This window comes from Triplophysa rosa, linkage group LG18 (assembly GCF_024868665.1).
Source record: "Triplophysa rosa linkage group LG18, Trosa_1v2, whole genome shotgun sequence".
NCBI classification, from domain to species: domain Eukaryota; kingdom Metazoa; phylum Chordata; class Actinopteri; order Cypriniformes; family Nemacheilidae; genus Triplophysa; species Triplophysa rosa.
Window position 1 is genome coordinate 23,028,940 of NC_079907.1, and position 18,198 is coordinate 23,047,137.

The 18,198-nt window shown below is 41.2% G+C and overlaps 2 protein-coding genes across 44 annotated transcripts in view; both read right to left on the reverse strand.

The window, feature by feature from the left end:
• Positions 1–69: 69 nt before the first annotated feature.
• Positions 70–7,909, reverse strand: ccdc6b (coiled-coil domain containing 6b). The gene is made up of 9 exons (XM_057358043.1): positions 7,621–7,909; positions 5,731–5,880; positions 5,238–5,366; positions 5,049–5,152; positions 4,800–4,960; positions 3,901–4,057; positions 3,302–3,402; positions 2,973–3,094; positions 70–1,769 (listed from the first exon to the last, which is right to left on the reverse strand). Exons 1-9 carry the CDS (start codon positions 7,843–7,845, stop codon positions 1,653–1,655), a joined length of 1,266 nt encoding a protein of 421 aa, XP_057214026.1. The 5' UTR covers positions 7,846–7,909; the 3' UTR covers positions 70–1,652.
• A 541-nt stretch (positions 7,910–8,450) lies between these two features.
• Positions 8,451–18,198, reverse strand: part of ank3b (ankyrin 3b) — a 124,609-nt gene continuing 114,861 nt past the window's right edge. For 39 of the 43 annotated variants that reach the window (XM_057358013.1, XM_057358010.1, XM_057358002.1 and 36 more), the window contains 9 exons: positions 17,074–17,148; positions 16,636–16,767; positions 16,187–16,330; positions 12,542–13,211; positions 12,237–12,453; positions 10,869–10,952; positions 10,631–10,771; positions 10,062–10,146; positions 8,451–9,589 (listed from right to left, as the gene is read on the reverse strand). In XM_057358013.1, the coding sequence (XP_057213996.1) occupies positions 10,081–10,146; positions 10,631–10,771; positions 10,869–10,952; positions 12,237–12,453; positions 12,542–13,211; positions 16,187–16,330; positions 16,636–16,767; positions 17,074–17,148 (1,529 nt within the window). In that variant the 3' untranslated portion in view covers positions 8,451–9,589; positions 10,062–10,080. The remainder of the gene's footprint in view (positions 9,590–10,061; positions 10,147–10,630; positions 10,772–10,868; positions 10,953–12,236; positions 12,454–12,541; positions 13,212–16,186; positions 16,331–16,635; positions 16,768–17,073; positions 17,149–18,198) is intronic. The other 4 variants (XM_057358028.1, XM_057358007.1, XM_057358027.1 and 1 more) reach the window with 4 other exon arrangements.

An 18,198-nucleotide genomic window follows, 5' to 3' on the forward strand; every position in this document is an offset into this window, starting at 1 on the left:
ACTGAGGATGTTCCACGTGTTTTCTTGCATCATCACCCCCTCCCAATAAAACTTTACAGTATACTGTGGTAAAATGGTTTTTATTTTTTCTGTAAGACACATTTAGCAAAAAGTTAACACTGCATTATGATCATGAATATGGACAGATTCTAGTAAAAAAAAAAAACACAATGACTCAACTACAGATCTGCTTAAGACAAACCTTTCAATCTTATTTGTGTGTAAACATTCAGATGACTCGCTGTATAATTACCAAACTCTCTATAGAATGAAACATGTAGTGACAAACACATCACAGAGCGACTGAAGGGCATATTAAGGCATTAAGAGTGTGATGTGGGGACAAAACTCACAGTCGGTCAAAGCACAGAGAATTAAGGCTCAAAGGTGTCCTTCTGCTAATGACCAAATATTACATTTACCTGCCAGCAGTCTTAAAAATAACAACTAAGCAGAGCTCTGAACAGCACAACAGAAACATGCCATGATGAAAAGGTAACAGAGTATTTACAAAAAAACAGGTAAATTACAGCGAAATATTTAACATCTCCCTTGCTTTTAAAAGCACACCGTAAAGAAATCAAAAGACTTCTTTAAAGCCTGCATACAGTGTGCAGTATAGCGAGCTGCTGCTGAGGATGATCATCATCATCAGTGTCTGTGTACACATACAGCATCCATCGGTCCATCTGCTTAGTACCAGAAAACGCATAATGGGTTTACTTTGATCTCGACTAATTCTGCAATAAATTTGTCATTTTTATAGTCTACAGTTAGTGCCTTCTTGTGTTCGGCATGTTTAGCTGTACAGACTCATAAGGATTTATTTGGTAAGTTAAGATCATGTAAGTCACTGATGATGAATAAAACAATGAATGCACACATTAATGGTGGAAGCGCTTTCAAACAGTAAAAAAAAGAACCACACAGTTTACAACACATTTTTGCAAAGTGTTCAAAAGGTCTATTTACACACCTTCATGCACAAATCAGATTCTGTCTCATGTTTGCAGTAAAACAAATGTTCACAGTGCTAGCAGATGCGTTGAACAAGAACAAATTGGAGTTTCATTTGCGTGAAGAAACAATACAAATCTGTTCACGTTGCTGAAATACAAAACATTTTAGGAGTCATGAGGAGGTTTGAAGATCTGCTGCAGTCACAGAAAACCTCACAGAAGAGACAGAAGAATCAACATCACAAAATAGAAATAACGGTAAAATATACATTTCATTACTTTAATGGCACCTATCTTGACGATCAAAGCAAAAAAAAAATCAAACTAATCCAATAATGCTGAGCATTTGTGGTTGCTTTCTAAATAGACATTTATGAGCCATAATGGAGGTTAACAGGTTACTATCAAACACAATACATTTTAGACTTTTCCAACCCTAAGTGGCACTCAGTTTCGGTTTTGTTTTAAGGCCAGTACTAAAGCCATCGGTTTTTTTCTGTAATGTCCGACAGGTCCACTCTAACCACAATTCGCTTTATCTTTTGTCCTTTCAAGACCAAACGATTTAGATTCTATCAGATGTGAATGCAATTTGAACTTGCTAAAATCAGCGCAGACTGATGAAGGATGTTCAATTCCGCATCAGATGTGTGCGGTCAATGCAAAACATGAAGAAGTGTCCGTGCGAGGGTCCTATGGCTGTGATGATGCTGTGGGTGCTGGAGGAGGATGAGGCTGTGTGTTGGGGGAAGGCGGGGGCGTGGGGCGCTTGAATTTGTCCGGGCTGTTGCTCCTCCTCGGGGAAGGTCTCTGTGGAGGTCAGAGAGGACACAAATACCATCTATACAGTCATGTCACAAATGGGATGTTTCTTCACACTGATATGAGCCTGTGATACATGAAGTGTTCACGTTCAAGCACGTTCAGCTAAAAATCTACTTTTAATTAAGTGTTTAAATAAATTGTTCATTTCTGTCGATATCAGTTTATTCTGAGCTCACCAGTATTGTCTGATAGCAGTAGTGGTTGATTAGTTTGCGTCAGTTTTAATAATAAGTCCTAAATGATAAACACTGTTCATTTGTTTAGTGAGATCTGTAAAATATTAACGGCTAATTGAAGTTTGTTGTATTGGCAGGCTGTCACGATTATGAAATTTGGCTGACGATTAATTGTCTAATAAATCATTGAGATTATGACGATTTTATGGTCTGTTTTAGGGCGTTGATATTTAATTCTCATACATTTTTGATTTGGCTTTGAAATGACCATATTGTTCTGAATATAAGATTATGTTTTTTTCTTAGAAATACACTGGAAAAAATGGGGTCATAACATATTTAAGGTTTAGGCTTTTACCTGTCAATAATACAACCGCCAAATACTTATAAATTGAGTCAATAGATCGGGGTGAATTGAAGGCACCATTAAAATGCCATCAGTCATAGAAATGCTTCTAGTCTGGTTTTTTCTCACTTGCACGATTACAATAAAATTTTACTTCGCTTAAATAATATTAAATTGTACTGCAGGTTATTTTAATGGTATATGCTTTAAAGATTTTTTTAAGTGATGGTGTTGTGGTGGTATATAATATACATATATATATATATATATACAATATAAACACTAAAATAAGCAATATGCAGATGCACTACAGCTCCCCCTAGTGTCTGCTATAGAGATGTGCAATAATTGCGATGATCTGAAACCATCGATTATTAATAATCGTGACAGCCCTAAAAATGTGGCATTAGTCAGTACTGCAGAAAACATGATCACAACTGTAATAAACAAACACACGAGCCCCTGAGAATGTGAAGAAATCTGCAGCGCTCAGATTCAGCTGCACCTTGTGTGGTGTCACTGTTTAATATTTGCTTATCGTGAGAAGGGCACAGCTGTGAAGACTTCAGGCGGTTTGGATTCGTTTATATTTACGCTCTTGGAAGACATTTCGTGTTCACTGGGAATCGAGAGAAGGGGTTTGTGAGGGAGTGATGGGTAACTCACCACGGCGCCGTGCGAGGTTCCCACATGGACGTGCAGGCCGGGTGTGTTGTAATAAGACATGCCTGCTCGGGTCAGCGTGGATGGAGGGGTGAAGCCCACCGTGTGACCCGCATATGACAATCCTGTAAAACACACACCAGACTTTTACTGATAGTACAACCTGTACTGGTCATCCTTGTACAACTCCAACGTCTTTTGAACTTTTCTGAAAAAAGCGCCCTTGGTCAAGCACCTTTTTCATATCTAACCAATGACAAGCGAGACCTGTCGTTTCCATAACAACATGAGAGGAAGGTGAATGGTCGTGAAGATGAGGAAGGCACGTGTACCTGGCGAGATGGGTCGGCTGGAGCTCGGGGACGGGCTGTAGGGAATGGGACTGGAGACCGTACGAGGACGCAGACCCTGAGCAGACATCTCATTAAAGTACCTGCAGAACAACAGCCCTAGGTTAAGAACGCCCAACGAAACCCTAAAACACAATCATCACACGTTGTGTTTATTATTAAAGGGAAACGAAATCATGGTTTATTTCAGCCTGTAGCATCTGACATAATCTGGACTAAAACTGGAAGAAATTTGTGGCAAAATAGCTCACACTAGTGTTGAGGAACAAAACCAACATTTTAAATGATGAACAACTCCGGTATTACTTGGTACAAAACACAGACTTGAAATGTAAATGTAGTTTTCACAGTTGAATCTCAAATTTCACAGAGATTAAATCCCTAAATCTCACCCATGTATTATGTAAATGTCTTGGATTGGATCAATGTCAATAAAAAGTTGCCAGTATGAAGTTTTCCTGTGGGTTTGAGCTATCAAGCTGCGCAACTAGAATCTGTCACACACGTTTGTTTAGGGTAGATGTTGTTTGTAATGTGATGGGGTACACGGGGACGTTGTGAATGATGGCAGGCTGTGGTACCTCTCGTCATCCATCTCCAGACTGGACTCGCTCTCTGAGAGATGTCGACACAGAGCTTCCCGACGCTCCACCTCTCGCTGGAGTTTCCTCTGCAGACGGATGTTCTCCTCTCGCATGTGACGGTCCTCTTCTATATACTGAGCCCTATTCTCCGTGTCTGCATGCCAGAAAACATGTGACCAGAGACAGGACACCGTTATTTGATGAACTCCTCTAAATGAAGTTTCTTCATCTGTTCCAGTAACACTAGAGCTTTATATTACAGCAATCTAGACTGATATTCCCAAGATATGATTGTAGTCACAGGAGATTCAGAGTGAAGTGAACATCTCCTCATTATTCTACAGGTGTTATTCACAGTCAGTGACATCATCATGACCCATGGACTGCTGGGTAATCTTCACCAGTGTCCTCATCATGTGTATTTCAACAGAATGAAGTTTGTGTTGTTAATGTAAACACTGTCATCTAGTGGCCACAAAGAGAAACACAGTCAAACTAAAAATATTGTTTACTCGATTACAACACAGGACGGCTGACTCCCAAAATGAAAAAGAAATACTCATATACTGTACGTGCAGTCAAATATCTATACTGTTATATTATTGCATATGAGGCTGGTTAACTGCACTTTAATATTAAAAACACGAAACATTAAATGTCCATTGCCATTCACATCCGAATGAACATAGACGAAAGAAAAAAGTCAAGATTTGTTTCCACAAGTCTCATTCATGTGCCGCTTCTGCATCCTTCTGAAGCTTTAGAAAAGGCACTCCCATTATAAACCTGTCAGGGTTTTGAATGACACAGGTGAGCTTTCATTTTCATTTGAACCAACCAAAACATTTTGGTTTCAGGTTGATTTGAAACATTAAAGGCGAGAAACGAGATCTTACGCTGAAGTTCTGCTGAGCGCAGGCTCTTCTTCAGACGCTCCACCTCGCTCTTGAGGAATCGGGTGTGCCGCATCATGTTCTCCGGCGTGTCGATCTCCATGGAGATTTCCCTGGGGGACGGGGGGGCCGAGACGGGCTGGTCGAGCTTCTCCTGAAGAATCCTGCGGGTGAAGAGAATTTTCTTTTAGATTAAACGCTCCACACGAGCTGGAGGTCAAGTGCAGCAAGCGAGCACAGACAAGCACTTGCCTTTTCTCTGCCTCCAGCTTGTCCATGCGCTTCCACAGTCGATTCACCAGAGCCTCTTGCTCCTGCTCTAAAGTGTTCTCCAGGTCGATCTTCTCATGTCTGAGCTGAAAGAACACAAACGTTCACAGATCTGTAAAGAACTGCATGGATGGGATGGGATGGGCTGAAACTGTATTTGAGGTAGTTCACCTGTTCCAGAGTCAGCTGTTTGGTGATGGTGTCGTTCTCCAGTTTCTTGATCTTCTTCATCAGTTTGTTCACCTGAAACTCCTGCTCTTGTTCCAGGTGCTGCTCCAGCTCGGCTTTCTCGTGTTGTAACTGAGCATCAAGCAGAATTCAACCCTAAGCATGTTTTCGTAAAAAGTCCCGTCAAAACCATCATGACACATTCACTGTGGATTAAAGGAAGTCTCATATTTTGCACTGCGATGGAGAATATCTGTTCGGTCTAAATGTTCACAGCTGCATTTCTGCCACGAGTCAACATCCTCCCATCTGTGATGAAGTATTGTACAATCACCAAACCCTTGTGTCGCGTCTGGTGCGAAAAGTGTCAAGAGCTGTTCGAGAAACCTCTTTTCTCAGTCAAGGCCACTGATAGAACCGACAGAAACAGCCCTTGACCACCTTCTACACGTCACGTCACTGATTCGTGGCCATGCCCAAGACATCCTGCACTCACCTGCATGAGTTTTCGCGAGAGTTCATTGGTGAGGAACTCCTCCTCTTTCTCATAGTTGACTGCTAAGGTTTCTTTTTCTTTCTGCAGGGCCTGGATCTTCTTGAACAGAGTATTACTGATGAACTCTTCCTCCTGTTCTGCCCTCGCTTGCTACAAAAAAGCAACGTCGTTAGTCAAAGCCAAGCATACGTTTACACAACCATAAACACTGGCAAAGACAATTGTCTAACGGCTAAATAAATCCACAAATGACTCAATCTGACTGATGATGAAGGAAGCAAAACACTTTCTGATACACGTCTCACAACCCAGTGTTGAGGTCAGCTCCGCTTGTCAACTTGAACTACTGCAGACGGGAAGAAATAAAACATGACGTTTGTTTCTGGATGTAACTGCAAATGACTAAACACATTCACTGCGACAGGAGATAAACCAGGCCATGGACTGTTCGCCCAACTGTCTGAAACGGACAACGGCATGAAGAAAGACTCGTTTAAATCAAGAACAATAATATTATACAACGTGGTTTTAAAGCGATAGTTCACACAAAAATTACAATTCTGGCACGAATCATTCAACCTCAAGTTGTTCCAAACCTGTACAAATGTTCTGTTGAACACGAAGAAAGATATTTGGAAGAATGTCAGCAACGGAGATTTCTGGGGCACCACTGACTACCATTAAGATGGTTGTCAAAGGTGTGTTTTCATTATGTCTTCAAAATGTTTTCTTGTGATCAACAGAACAAAAACAAAATACATATACGATAATTCTTTCTCCTATGGGAAGCAATGGTGCCCCAGAAATGTCAACATTCGCTAACATTCTTCCAAATATCTGTCTTTGTGTTCAATCAAACAAAGAAATGTATACAGGGTTGAAACAACTTAAGGGTGAGTAAATGATGACAGAATTTTCATTTTTGGATGAACTATCCCTTTAAATGATTAGGAACCCAACCCAGCACGTTAAACGTGTATGACGTCAAACCCACGTGTGTGCCATGCAGGGAACTGAAAGTGCGAACACACCGTAAACAATAGAAAAAATGTCTGATGTTCATGAAATAATAACTACAGCTATTAGTTAACGCTTGTTGTGAACATTCTGACTCACAGATCACAAGTCACACTGCATCATCAATTTTATTCATATTTCATGCAAACAGGACAAAATACCATTCAGATTATGAATGAATGAAATATTGTTAAAACTTATGTTATGGATTCAAACAACTGTCTCGTGACTTTAATGTGCTTTCAGTCAAATCACTAATCTCCTAACACAGCAATAATATTATGCTTATATATTACATTATCTTATGTTTTCCACTGTAAAAGATGTTCCATACACAAAAACCGTTAAGAATTTCCATAAAATCAAGGCAGTTATTGACAGGCAAAGAGCAAGTTTTCATGACTAGCTTATGCTAATATTATTATTTAACGTTAGCTGACAGTTTATTTCACTCAAAACACAACCGAGGCTTTAACATATTCACTAAAATGTACATGTGCAGTATGCTAAATCATATAGGCTACAAATAACGGGCCGTGTGAGATTATCTTTAACGATAGCACATTAGCTAGTAAGCTAAATGAACCTCGTCATGTAACGTTAAATACTTTCAGCGGTAACTGATTGAAATGCGCGGGGAAAGAAAGAAATAGTTGTTATTATTGCCTTACATATTCATAAACATTCACAAAGTTAAGACATTTTTTAAGAGTTTAATGAACGTGTTCGACTTAACGCGTCGCTGCGCAAACGGATCGCCGTATGACGTCAAAGTACCGCGAGAGCGATTCGAAAGCACATCTTTGTAATTCCTCCCGCGGTACTTTGAGGTCAAACGCCGATGGGCATGCGTAGATCCGCAAAATGACTCACCATAGTGACGCTGGCTCTGCGCAGATCTATGTTCTCTTCTTGCAGGGATTTGCACTTCAATTTAAAGGTCTCCAGCTCGATCTTCAACACTTTATTCTCCTGCTGTAAGGATGCCAGGCGGTTCTTCAGCTCCTCCAGACGGAAGGGAGAGATGAGGACGGAGGAGGTCGAGGAGCAGTGAGGGGCGCCTCCGTCCGTGTCGCTCTCACTCGCGCTGTCCGCCATCACTGACTGAACATCACTGAGAGGATGATGACGAACCGAGCGACTCTCTGCAACGACCTTTACTGATCCGAGTCATTCTAGCGATTCGGTTCCTTCAAACGGTTCGTCCCGAAATGGGCGGAGCTAGCTTTTTGCACATGTGGCTAAATCAGATGATTACTGATCATTATTAATGATTTATTCAAATGTTTTAATTAGCTACCCACAGACAATAACGCAAGTGTAAAACAAGATAAATGAGTGTTATGTATTATTACATCAAATTCCATATGATTATGGTTCATATAATAAATTAATGTGTCTTATTGAGTCACGTTGTCGTTTTTTGCAATACAAATATGGCACACCTGCGTTTTCTCTTCCCCTAATTTAGCACAATTTGATTCACTTCAAAACTACTAAATGAACCCCTGACATAAAAACTACACAGGTATATACAACCGACTTAAGTAGAACTATCTAATGCTAAACATAACATTTAAAACACCTAAAAAAAATGTCAGTTATTTCTTTTTCAATTTTAATGTGATATGAAAAACATTTGTTTGTAAGATTTACTCGTCAAAACTTTCAATTCTAGATATTAAACAAAACGAAAATGCATCAAGGGTTTGAACACAGTTTAATATAAGCTTAAATAATTATTTTGATCATCCAGTGTATGTTTATTTCCATACAAATGTTTGTTACCAGAGCTGTCATTCATGAATGCTCGAGGGTGATTCGCAGTCAATGATGCACCAAACCTAAAATAAAGTTTCCCCAAAACCACAGCAGCCTTGAAAAGTAATAATACACTGCTGAAAAGATTACAAATGATCGGCTGACCAAAAGATTTATACATCTTACAGCCGAAACGCATGATTTCTGGTGAATCTGTAAGTGAAGAGAGAAACCGGTAGTGAAGTTTTAGTGAAGCCGAACCATGAAGTGATACTGTCATCTTACTCAAAAAACTACAGTGAGCAATGGCAAGGCTGTGAGTGGACACATCCAGAACATTCTCGCCTTTTCTCCTGTGTGTTATGCTGTTAGAAAAAAATCAATCATTATAAAGTGATTCACATGCATGAAAATATTAGTACTCTGAAGAAATCTTTGAAAAGATCCACAGGCGCTCCAGGTCGTGTACCAGGTTTAAAAGAAACGTCTGTTGTTAAAATCAAGCTGGCTTTTTTCATTTACAAACATTTGTCCTGCTAATAATCATACAAGTGCGTTACACTCAAGCGTTCCCTTAAAACTGGAATCAGAATCGGTGGTTCATTCGCACACACTTGCCAGTGCCTTGACAACATTGTGAGCCACATTAGAATTTATACAGTGTAATTTATGTACATCGTAACCTCCATCAAACAGCATCATACACCCCGACATTATGGGGCCAAAAAAACAAACAAAAGAAAAGTAAGGCGAGTGTAGAAGTGATTGGAACGTGCCCCTCCGTTTCTGTCAATCATCCATGGGGTTTTGTGGCGTGTTCGGTCACGGAGGTGTTTTATTCCTGACACTTCCGATCGATGGAAATGTGGCACCGTCAATGTCCTCTCGACACTCGGTGACCGTCAGCCGCCCCTCGTTACTGACAGAAACAAGTTAATCATGCTCATGCGAAATCAAAAGTCCTCTGGCTGAAATCCTTTTATTTTTGTGAAGTTGTAGACACACCGTTTTCATTCCCTGACCTCCTGCGAGTTTCCAGTGATCTTCCACCCAGGAAAATGATTTTGAAACAATTTCACGTCTGAAACAGAGCAAAACACATCATGTAATGCTCTAGAATTGCTAGAATTTTCTGGCTTTGGCAAATATTTAAACGCTTATTTAAAAAAAAGTTGCTGTTTTGAAGATACAAGCTTTCATTCTCACAGCCACAATTTTTTATTTATACTTTATTACTTCCGCTATTCTTATGATTCTTATGATTTATTGGTTATCAGCTGGGGAAAAAAGTGATCCCATCAATATCGATCCTCTGTATCTTTACACTCTTTATAGTTCAATTGAATGACTTTTTTACTTTATACTTATTGTTCTTGGCTTGAATGAACCTTTACACAAGTAACAGTCTGATTCCATGGGTTACCACTCGGGATGCACCGATACCATTTTTAAATGGTGTACACGAGCTTAGTGTCCGGCCCGATACCGCTACTGGTGTCGCTATGGGTGCATCCCTAGTTTCCACTTTGAGCAGTTTTGTTTTTAGTGCTTACCAGAAAGTGCACACAGCTGTTACGATTGACTCTTTTTCTCTCTTTGTCTTCCGTCCTTCTTTTTGCCATTCCCTCCTTCACCGGCCTGGAATGAAAACGAGAATTAGAAGAAAAGCAGAAATGACTTTAACAGAGTCGCCATGCAACATGCCAGGTGTCCGTGTGATTATTAATATCACTCCCGTTCCATCACGCACGACAGATGCTGAAATAAAACTCTGTGAGAAATCCAGTGTGTTCAACACATTCAAGAGTTTAGGGCTGCACAGTTAATCAACAAATAAATAAATGTCATTCGACTTTGGTGATGAACTAATGTGTCATGTGTAACATTACAGCATGACATCTGCGTTTATTTCCACAGTGGATTACTTAATAATTGTGATTCCAATTTATTCAAGATTTCCGTCATAACCGTGCAGTCCTATTAGAAACGTTCACTCAGTTCTCCATTAATGACGTCACTTCAAACCCACAGCAGAAGATTCCAGTTAGATGCGTTATACTGAAAACTTCAGAACACGGAGGGTCACACTATCACGAGCATCATCACGGCACACGAGGCCAACCTCAGTGTGCTCTCTGCGGGGCCCGGGGCCCCCCTCTTCCTCCTCCTGTCCGGCCCTACCGGCCTGCCGGGAGCGCTTCCCACGCTTTCTCCTTCCCTTCTCCTCCACAGCAGCCGTGCGACACACAACCTTGCGGATGATCTAAGAGAAGGGGGGTAAAGTGACGTGGAACTGCTTTATATCCGTGTACAGGTGATTTAGGGGAGGTAACGGTCACTCTGTAGGACATGGACATTACTTTTCTGGTGACTATGTTTCCATCGTCATCAGTGTACTGCTCCTCTGTCACTGTCTCGCCGGGAACGTTTTTGGCCTGATCACCCTACAGATGCAGGATGAGACGGATGAGGCGTTGCTTAATTCTGATCGTTGACACACACACATGCACGCAATTTAATCTAAACAACAAATTAAATCTTCACTATAGACCACTTTGGAAAACTTGTCCAACGCTGGTCAGAACTTCCTGTTTCAATTCTTAAACAACGGTTAAACAAAACACAACTAACAGAACATTTGGTTCTGAGTATATACGTGAGATTTAAAAACTAAACAAAAAACTTCTGGACCAGTGTTTACATCTTGCGAAGTGGTCTATAAAGGATCCGGTCACTAACACAGCAGGTGAAAACAGAGTCGTGAGCCAGCGAGTTGTCTTGGAGACAGCAAATATATATACACAGATCACCTCGGGTCATGCATAACTCGAAATACATTTCTGCATATTAATGGCTTTTAAACGGAGGACTAGATCTGCCTTATATGCTGCTGTAATATGCAGTCAGACATGTTGCTGTCCCCCAACGGTTGTGCACTAACACCATTATTTTGTAAATAAAAGATGGCAAAACAGATAAAAAAGTAAAAACTGCACAGCAGAACGAGGAAACGATTCGAACGGTAGATTTGTTTGATGAAAGTGTCACTTCATGTCCTCTAAGCACACAGACTCTGCTAAAGCACACGGCACACGGATGAACGCAAACCATCTGCACCAGCACCACTCACGGTACCTTCAGAATCACTCTCCGTCGATACACTCTGGTGGTGACAGTCTCCTCCTCATCTGAACTGGATTCATTCTCTTTACAAGCTCCCTGCTAGAGTCACGTCAGCCCATGAGCCGTCATGCTTCACCTTTAACTCAAGTTACAATTCTCCCCAGTGCAATCTTCCCAGAATTCCCGAGTTGTGTTTTTGTCGTATACTTTTTGCGAACCTTAAGTCTAAATCTACTCGCTAGTTCCCAGTGGTGTGATTCAGTACATGAACATGAATTTGGACACTAGCAAGGGTCTTCACCCACTTTACACTGGGACGCTGATAACTTACAGTAGTTGCGATTAACTATCCCAATTACAAGAACGTTTATATGGTAAACAGCCTGATGCACATGGTGTTTGTAATCTGAAAATGTTTAGGAAGCAAACATCCATGTGCACTCGAGCAGTTATGAGGACGAGGTTAAAAATGGCTGATTTCATTGAATGTGTATTAAACTAGGTAGCGTTTTGAGACACTCTGAGCCTTATCTGGACACTGTACAGTATGCAATAAATGTTTTGGTTTCAGCTTTTCAATGTTTTTCTTTTAAAAAGCACCCTACCTGAGCTTCAGAAACAGCTATGCCCTCCTTTCTGTTGTTTGATTCCGTTCCTCTGTCCTCCAGCGTCTCGCTGCTCACCTCCTGCCGTCCAGAGTCTTTCCTTGCTTTGCCCTTTGTTTTGCTAGAAGACTTGCTGGCGTCTGGCGCTTGGTGCTCTGGATGTTCTCCATTTTGCTTCTCAACTCGCACTCCATTAGTTGAGGACACGGGCTCTTGGCTGTGTGGTATCAAAGTTTGAAGAACATTAGTTGATACCTGACGTGCTACAGGTGGATATCAGTGTCCATGAAGGTGACGGTTCTTACCTTTGCCCTTGTGTATCAATACCCAGGCCTTGGCCTGAAGCCGTCACCGTCACCTTTGCACCAGATATTTCACCCTGCAAACCTGAAATTGAAGACATATGGGTTTCTGCCTGCTGCACCTGTGAGAGGATCTCTTGCAGCCTCTCCTCAGTCATCTCCACATCCTCTAAGCCTTCCTCCAACTTAATGTTCTCCAAGAGAATCTTGATCTTCTCTTGGGTCAATTCTTCATCTTCCTCGTCAAATCCAGACTTGCTGCTCTCTCCAGGAGCTCCGCTGGCTGAGGAACAAACAGTGGGCTTGGGTTGGGCTTGCTCTCTCACCGGGCTGCTTGGAAAGACGTCTGGTTCTTTTGACGTTACTTCACTGTCGCGTTGTTTCAAGGAGACCGCAGATTCATGAAGGTTGTCTTCAGTTGACCCATCCTCTTGGCCGAAGGAGCCTAGACCTCTGATCGAGGTGTCCTCTTCCATCACAGTAGGAGGCTTGGCATCTGCAGACGTGGGGCTGCTAGTGGATGGCAGGGAAAGTTCACTGGGCCTAACGGGGGCACTAGTGGGGAAGTTTAGCCTACCGTCCTCGCTAAAGAAATCATCCTGCCGCAGGGGGGTCGGGGGCTCATAGGACAGCTCTGAGGGACTCTTAAGCTCCAGCTCAATGTCTTGGTAACCTGAGTGATACAACACAGGGAGATGGAGGCGAACACCACTTGTGCACAATGCCACAGAAACAGACACAATGAGAGAGGCCTTTGAAAATGTCATGGAGAAGATATCGGTGTTACGGTGGAATTCATAATATAACTCGCCTAATCTTTTATCCCTTAAGGAATAGTCTGGGTTATTTGTGTTCAACACATTTTTACTGAACAAAAATTCAACCTTTGATAAAATATAGACAAACCCAGCTGCTGGGTTTACACACGGAAGGTAACAGGGTGTGTTGTTTCAAGCCACGCTTGGGTTAAACATGGACATTTTCTAGGTTCACCTAAAGCAGCAGTTGGGTTTGTCCATATTTCATCCAACCATAGGTTGAAACAACCCAATGTCTTTATCATCCTCTGGGGCAACAAAATGCCATAAATGGCCAATAGTAACCCAGAATATTCCATTACAGACATATCATTAATGTGAGCAACATATAGTATCATTAGTACGGTTATAGTAGTTACAGTTATTAAACACGGTAGTTTGCCATGTGGTTTTCAAAGGCCAACAATAACAACACTAAATGTAAAGTTCAGGAACAGAGGGGTCCTGGCGTAAATGGAGGAAGATGAAAGATGATGGGGATGAGACAGAAACAGACTGAGATTGTGGTTCTCTGCTCAATAGTTCAGATACAGGAGGTACAGTAGATAAAGAGGGGGCAGTGGGAACTATCATGGCCACCACTGTGAAGAGATATGGAGCAGGGTTGATTTAAAAAATGAGAGTGTTAGAAAATCAGATCTACTAGGATGATATTGCATCTTAAGTTATTTCGGCTAAATTAAGATGAGAATGAAGTGTTAACCATAGATATGTATTAGTGGATGCCACACATCTGTAATGTTAACACCAGTGTGATTTATGATGGCATGAGCATAGAGCTGTAGCGAGAGCTAGCACTAGAGAGAAGAGAGGGACAGCGCTGGCCCTATGACTGACGGTGGAGGAGCAGTGGGTCTGGATTGACAGCGGAAGCGCTCTAACAGGAAGGTTCAGAGGATTCTGGGATATTGGAGAATCAGGCAGCTCGATAGCAAGCAGACATTCCAGAGTAGCCAGAGCCATGCTATTAAAACAGCTTCCATTTAACACTACTGTATTACTGTAAACACTACACCGAGAGAAAGAGTCATGCTGTAAAAGCAGGTTAGATTTCAATGTATTTGTAATATTTCAGAGAGAGAGAGAGAGAGAGAGAGAGAGAGAGAGAGAGAGTATATGACAGAAGACAGAGTGCTATTGCTAATTGATTTCAGAGAGTATTCTGTAGTTTGTATAGACGGTTTCATCTTAACAACATAAACAAAAGTTACTGTGCATGCGCACTTTTGTGACCCCAACTGAACTTCCGGTACACATTCACAAACCATCGAGTGCCTGTAGATTATTTCTGATAACAATCAAAAGAAACCGAGAAGAAGCGTTACTTGGCTAAACTTGTTTCTCCAATATTTTGAATTTAGACTGCGATACCAAGCTCAACCGCTAGTTGTCAATGTACCATACGCTCTCTTTAAATGCGACCGAACTACAGGACCCATTCAACAAATTGTTTATTTAATAAAATAAACATACAACTAAATTCTACAAATCGTTTATTTTAAACAATTATTATATTACAAATTAATATTAACAAAAATTAAATAAAATATAAATAGTTATCTTATTAGACGCTAGCCAAGTACAGACCGGAAGTTAACTGGGGGTCAGGCGCGGGCGCGTCCGATGAAATGGTCTATACATATAAACATAATATTATTATAAGCATGAACCTGTTCTTAAACCCATCACAGCAGATGCAGTCTATAGACTTTTTTAGGTTTGGAGGTAGACCAATTGAAATATGAGTTTAACTACGCTCTTATTGGTAGATGAAAGCATCGTAACGCTAACCAAAATATTTAATAAACAGTCACACACAAATTACACACAAATCTCTTTCAGATTCTGGTTATGAGGCTTTAGAGGAACACTCCACTTTTTTTGGAAATAGGCTCATTCTCCAACTCCCCCCGAGGTAATAAGCTGAGTTTTACCATTTTGGAATCTATTCAGCTGATCTATACTCCCATTCCGGCGTAATAATCAAGGAAGTTTGCTGCCGTAACATGGCCACAGCAGGTGCAGTGATGTGGAAATAGGCTAACTTCCGTCAACATATCCAACGTGACCAACTGCTTGCACAAGGAGCGTGATATCACTGCGCCTGCTGTGGCCATGTTACGGCAGCAAACTTCCTTGATTATTACGCCGGAATGGGAGTATAGATCCTAATCATATCGGCCTAGAAAATCGCAACTTTTCATTTTTCGCCGGTCTTAGCACACGATATAAGTACAGAAGAAAAGAAAAATATCTAAACTCTTTGGTCATTTTTGAACGCGATGCTACTGGTCTAATTGGATTCAATGATCTATGCTAAGCTATGCTAAAAGTGCTATCGCCAGACCGGAGATCGGCTGAATAGATTCCAAAACGGTAAAACTCAACTTATTAACTCTGGGGGAGTTGGAGAATGAGCCTATTTCCAAAAAAAAGTGGGGTGTTCCTTTAACAAATGTTGTAATAAAAATGTCTTGTAATTTCTGCTCTTTATAATTAAAATGGGATTAAGTTTGGATTCAGCATTGGCTTATGTCATGTACAGCTGCATGCTTTAAGCTTTCATACAAACATACGATCAAAAACAATTCAGTAAATACCATTACACCGATCCCTGACTGGTCCAATACCAGCCTGGGAAACAGTGTAGATAACCGGGGAATCTAACAGATTAGAAAAGAAGATTGAGACTTAAACTTAAACTTGAGTTTAAGTTTCTACTGGACTTGAATTTAGAGCAATAAATGTTTTGCCATGATGGTTCTATGAATCTACAGATTTGTGAGAGAAATAGAGAAACAGAGTTCAGGTAGATGGGGCTAAACTTTACCATCAGCCTGCTCCTGGGAAACTGCGCTATCATCTGCAAAACATCTCGTGCCTGATATGTTACCATAGTCAAAAATCGGCCCTTCCAGCAATGTCACAATATCCAACCGATTGATCTTAGTCAGGACTGCAGATAAGGCATCCGCTGTACGGAGAAAAGAAAAACAACAACTCGTTTATGCTTGCTCACACATGCTGAATAAAAATATGAATTTTACATCACTGCTCCTGTACCCAACCGGGACCCTCCATATGATTAAAGGAATAGCTCACCCAAATATGACAATTCTCTCACATTTTAATATAAAAGGATTTCTCTGTGCTCACATTAGAAAGGAAGTCATACATCTGAGATGGAATTAAAATGAAAAATTATTTAAAAAAGAATTGGTGAACTATTCCTTTAACCCTTGTTAAAAAAAACAATACCGACTCCATGACCACACTTACTTGTAGCGTTTTTGCCGTCTCGGCTAACCCATTTCTTTAATAGCATGAAACTCTGAGTTGTCAATGAATTTGGGTTTTCCACACGGATGTGATTTATCTCATCGACTGTAAATTCCATTTCTCTGGCCAGTTCTGCAACACATTAAAAATTGATTTAGAGTCTCCTCGGTCTCTGCCGCCTCCCGTACATATGTACAGAGTGCTGCAGTGACTGCAGATGACACACCCTACTGATCACAGCCACGCTACCAGAAAACATCAAACAGAGCAAAAACACACGACACTACCACACTAATATACTCTCCAAACAAAAACAGAATGCATACACACATTATTAAAACCACATATTTTTACAAAGATAAACAAATGTAGCTTATATGTGTGCTAAGAGCTTTGTCCACTAGGTGGTGACCCTCTCCAGTTTTTGCAAGCTCTTACCGGTCCAACTCAAGCCAAGATGATCTGCCACAATAGCCATACGCAGATCTGTCCTTTCACAGGGACTCTGAGGGCCTGAGAGCAGAAGACGGAGAAACATGAACAACTCTTCAAATCGACGTTTAAGAGAAGGTTAAAAAAGTAATGAAGTAAACTACCCTTTCCTGATCAAGCAAAGACAATCAAAGGTTTTGCAGAGATTTTGGCTACAACAAAGTGCGCTTCATATTTATATATCGCTTTGGGGCGTACTGATCAGAAAAGAGTTTCCAAAACATTTTGATATTGTCTGGTTAGCTTGTCAGTGGTTTTAAAGGGTTAGTTAAAAATGTATTCTACCAGGATCTAACAGGACACACGTATAACCCATCTAATAGTGAAATCTTACAACAGACATCACAAATTAAAAAGACACAGTTCAAATGTCTCTACGGCACGTTGTGGGTCAATTCACAGTATCAAATGAATCGAAACATGCGGGCGTCTTCAGTGCTGTGTGCTAGGACAGTGTGTCTGCGTGGCCTCGGGACATCTGCAGATCTCCTTAACACCTCACAAAGACTCTACTAAGAATGGCCGGTGACCTACTAACACTGGCATGCTACATTAAACCTGGCTAATCCATAGAAAGATCAGTACACAAGAGTACACAAGAGAGAGAAAGATGACAACATGACAGAGATGACATCTACGGTCAGGTCACACCACAGGCAATCACAACAGCTCATGCAACTAAGATCATACAAGTGGAAAGTTTTACAAACTAGGCTCGATCTCCACGCCGGGGGCCACTTGGGGCCTAGCACCCTGACTGCCTTCACCTCCATCAGTCCTCTTACTCCTCCTCCTGTCTCTGCCGGACTGCTCAACCTGTGACCTCACGTCTCTAGCAGACCTGGATGTACCGGAAGGCTGCGGCGGCTCTGATAAAGATGTGCTCCTTGACGTGCTGCTTTCTCCATCCTTATCATATGCCTGCATTTTTTTCTCCTGGCAGTTTGGAAGCTTAACTGCACCACTATGTTTGGAGCCACTGCTAGAGCTTTTGGCCACCTCGCATAAAGGCTTCTGTCCACGTGTACTGCCTGATCTACTAACTGGGCTTGGTTTTATCATTTTCTTGGT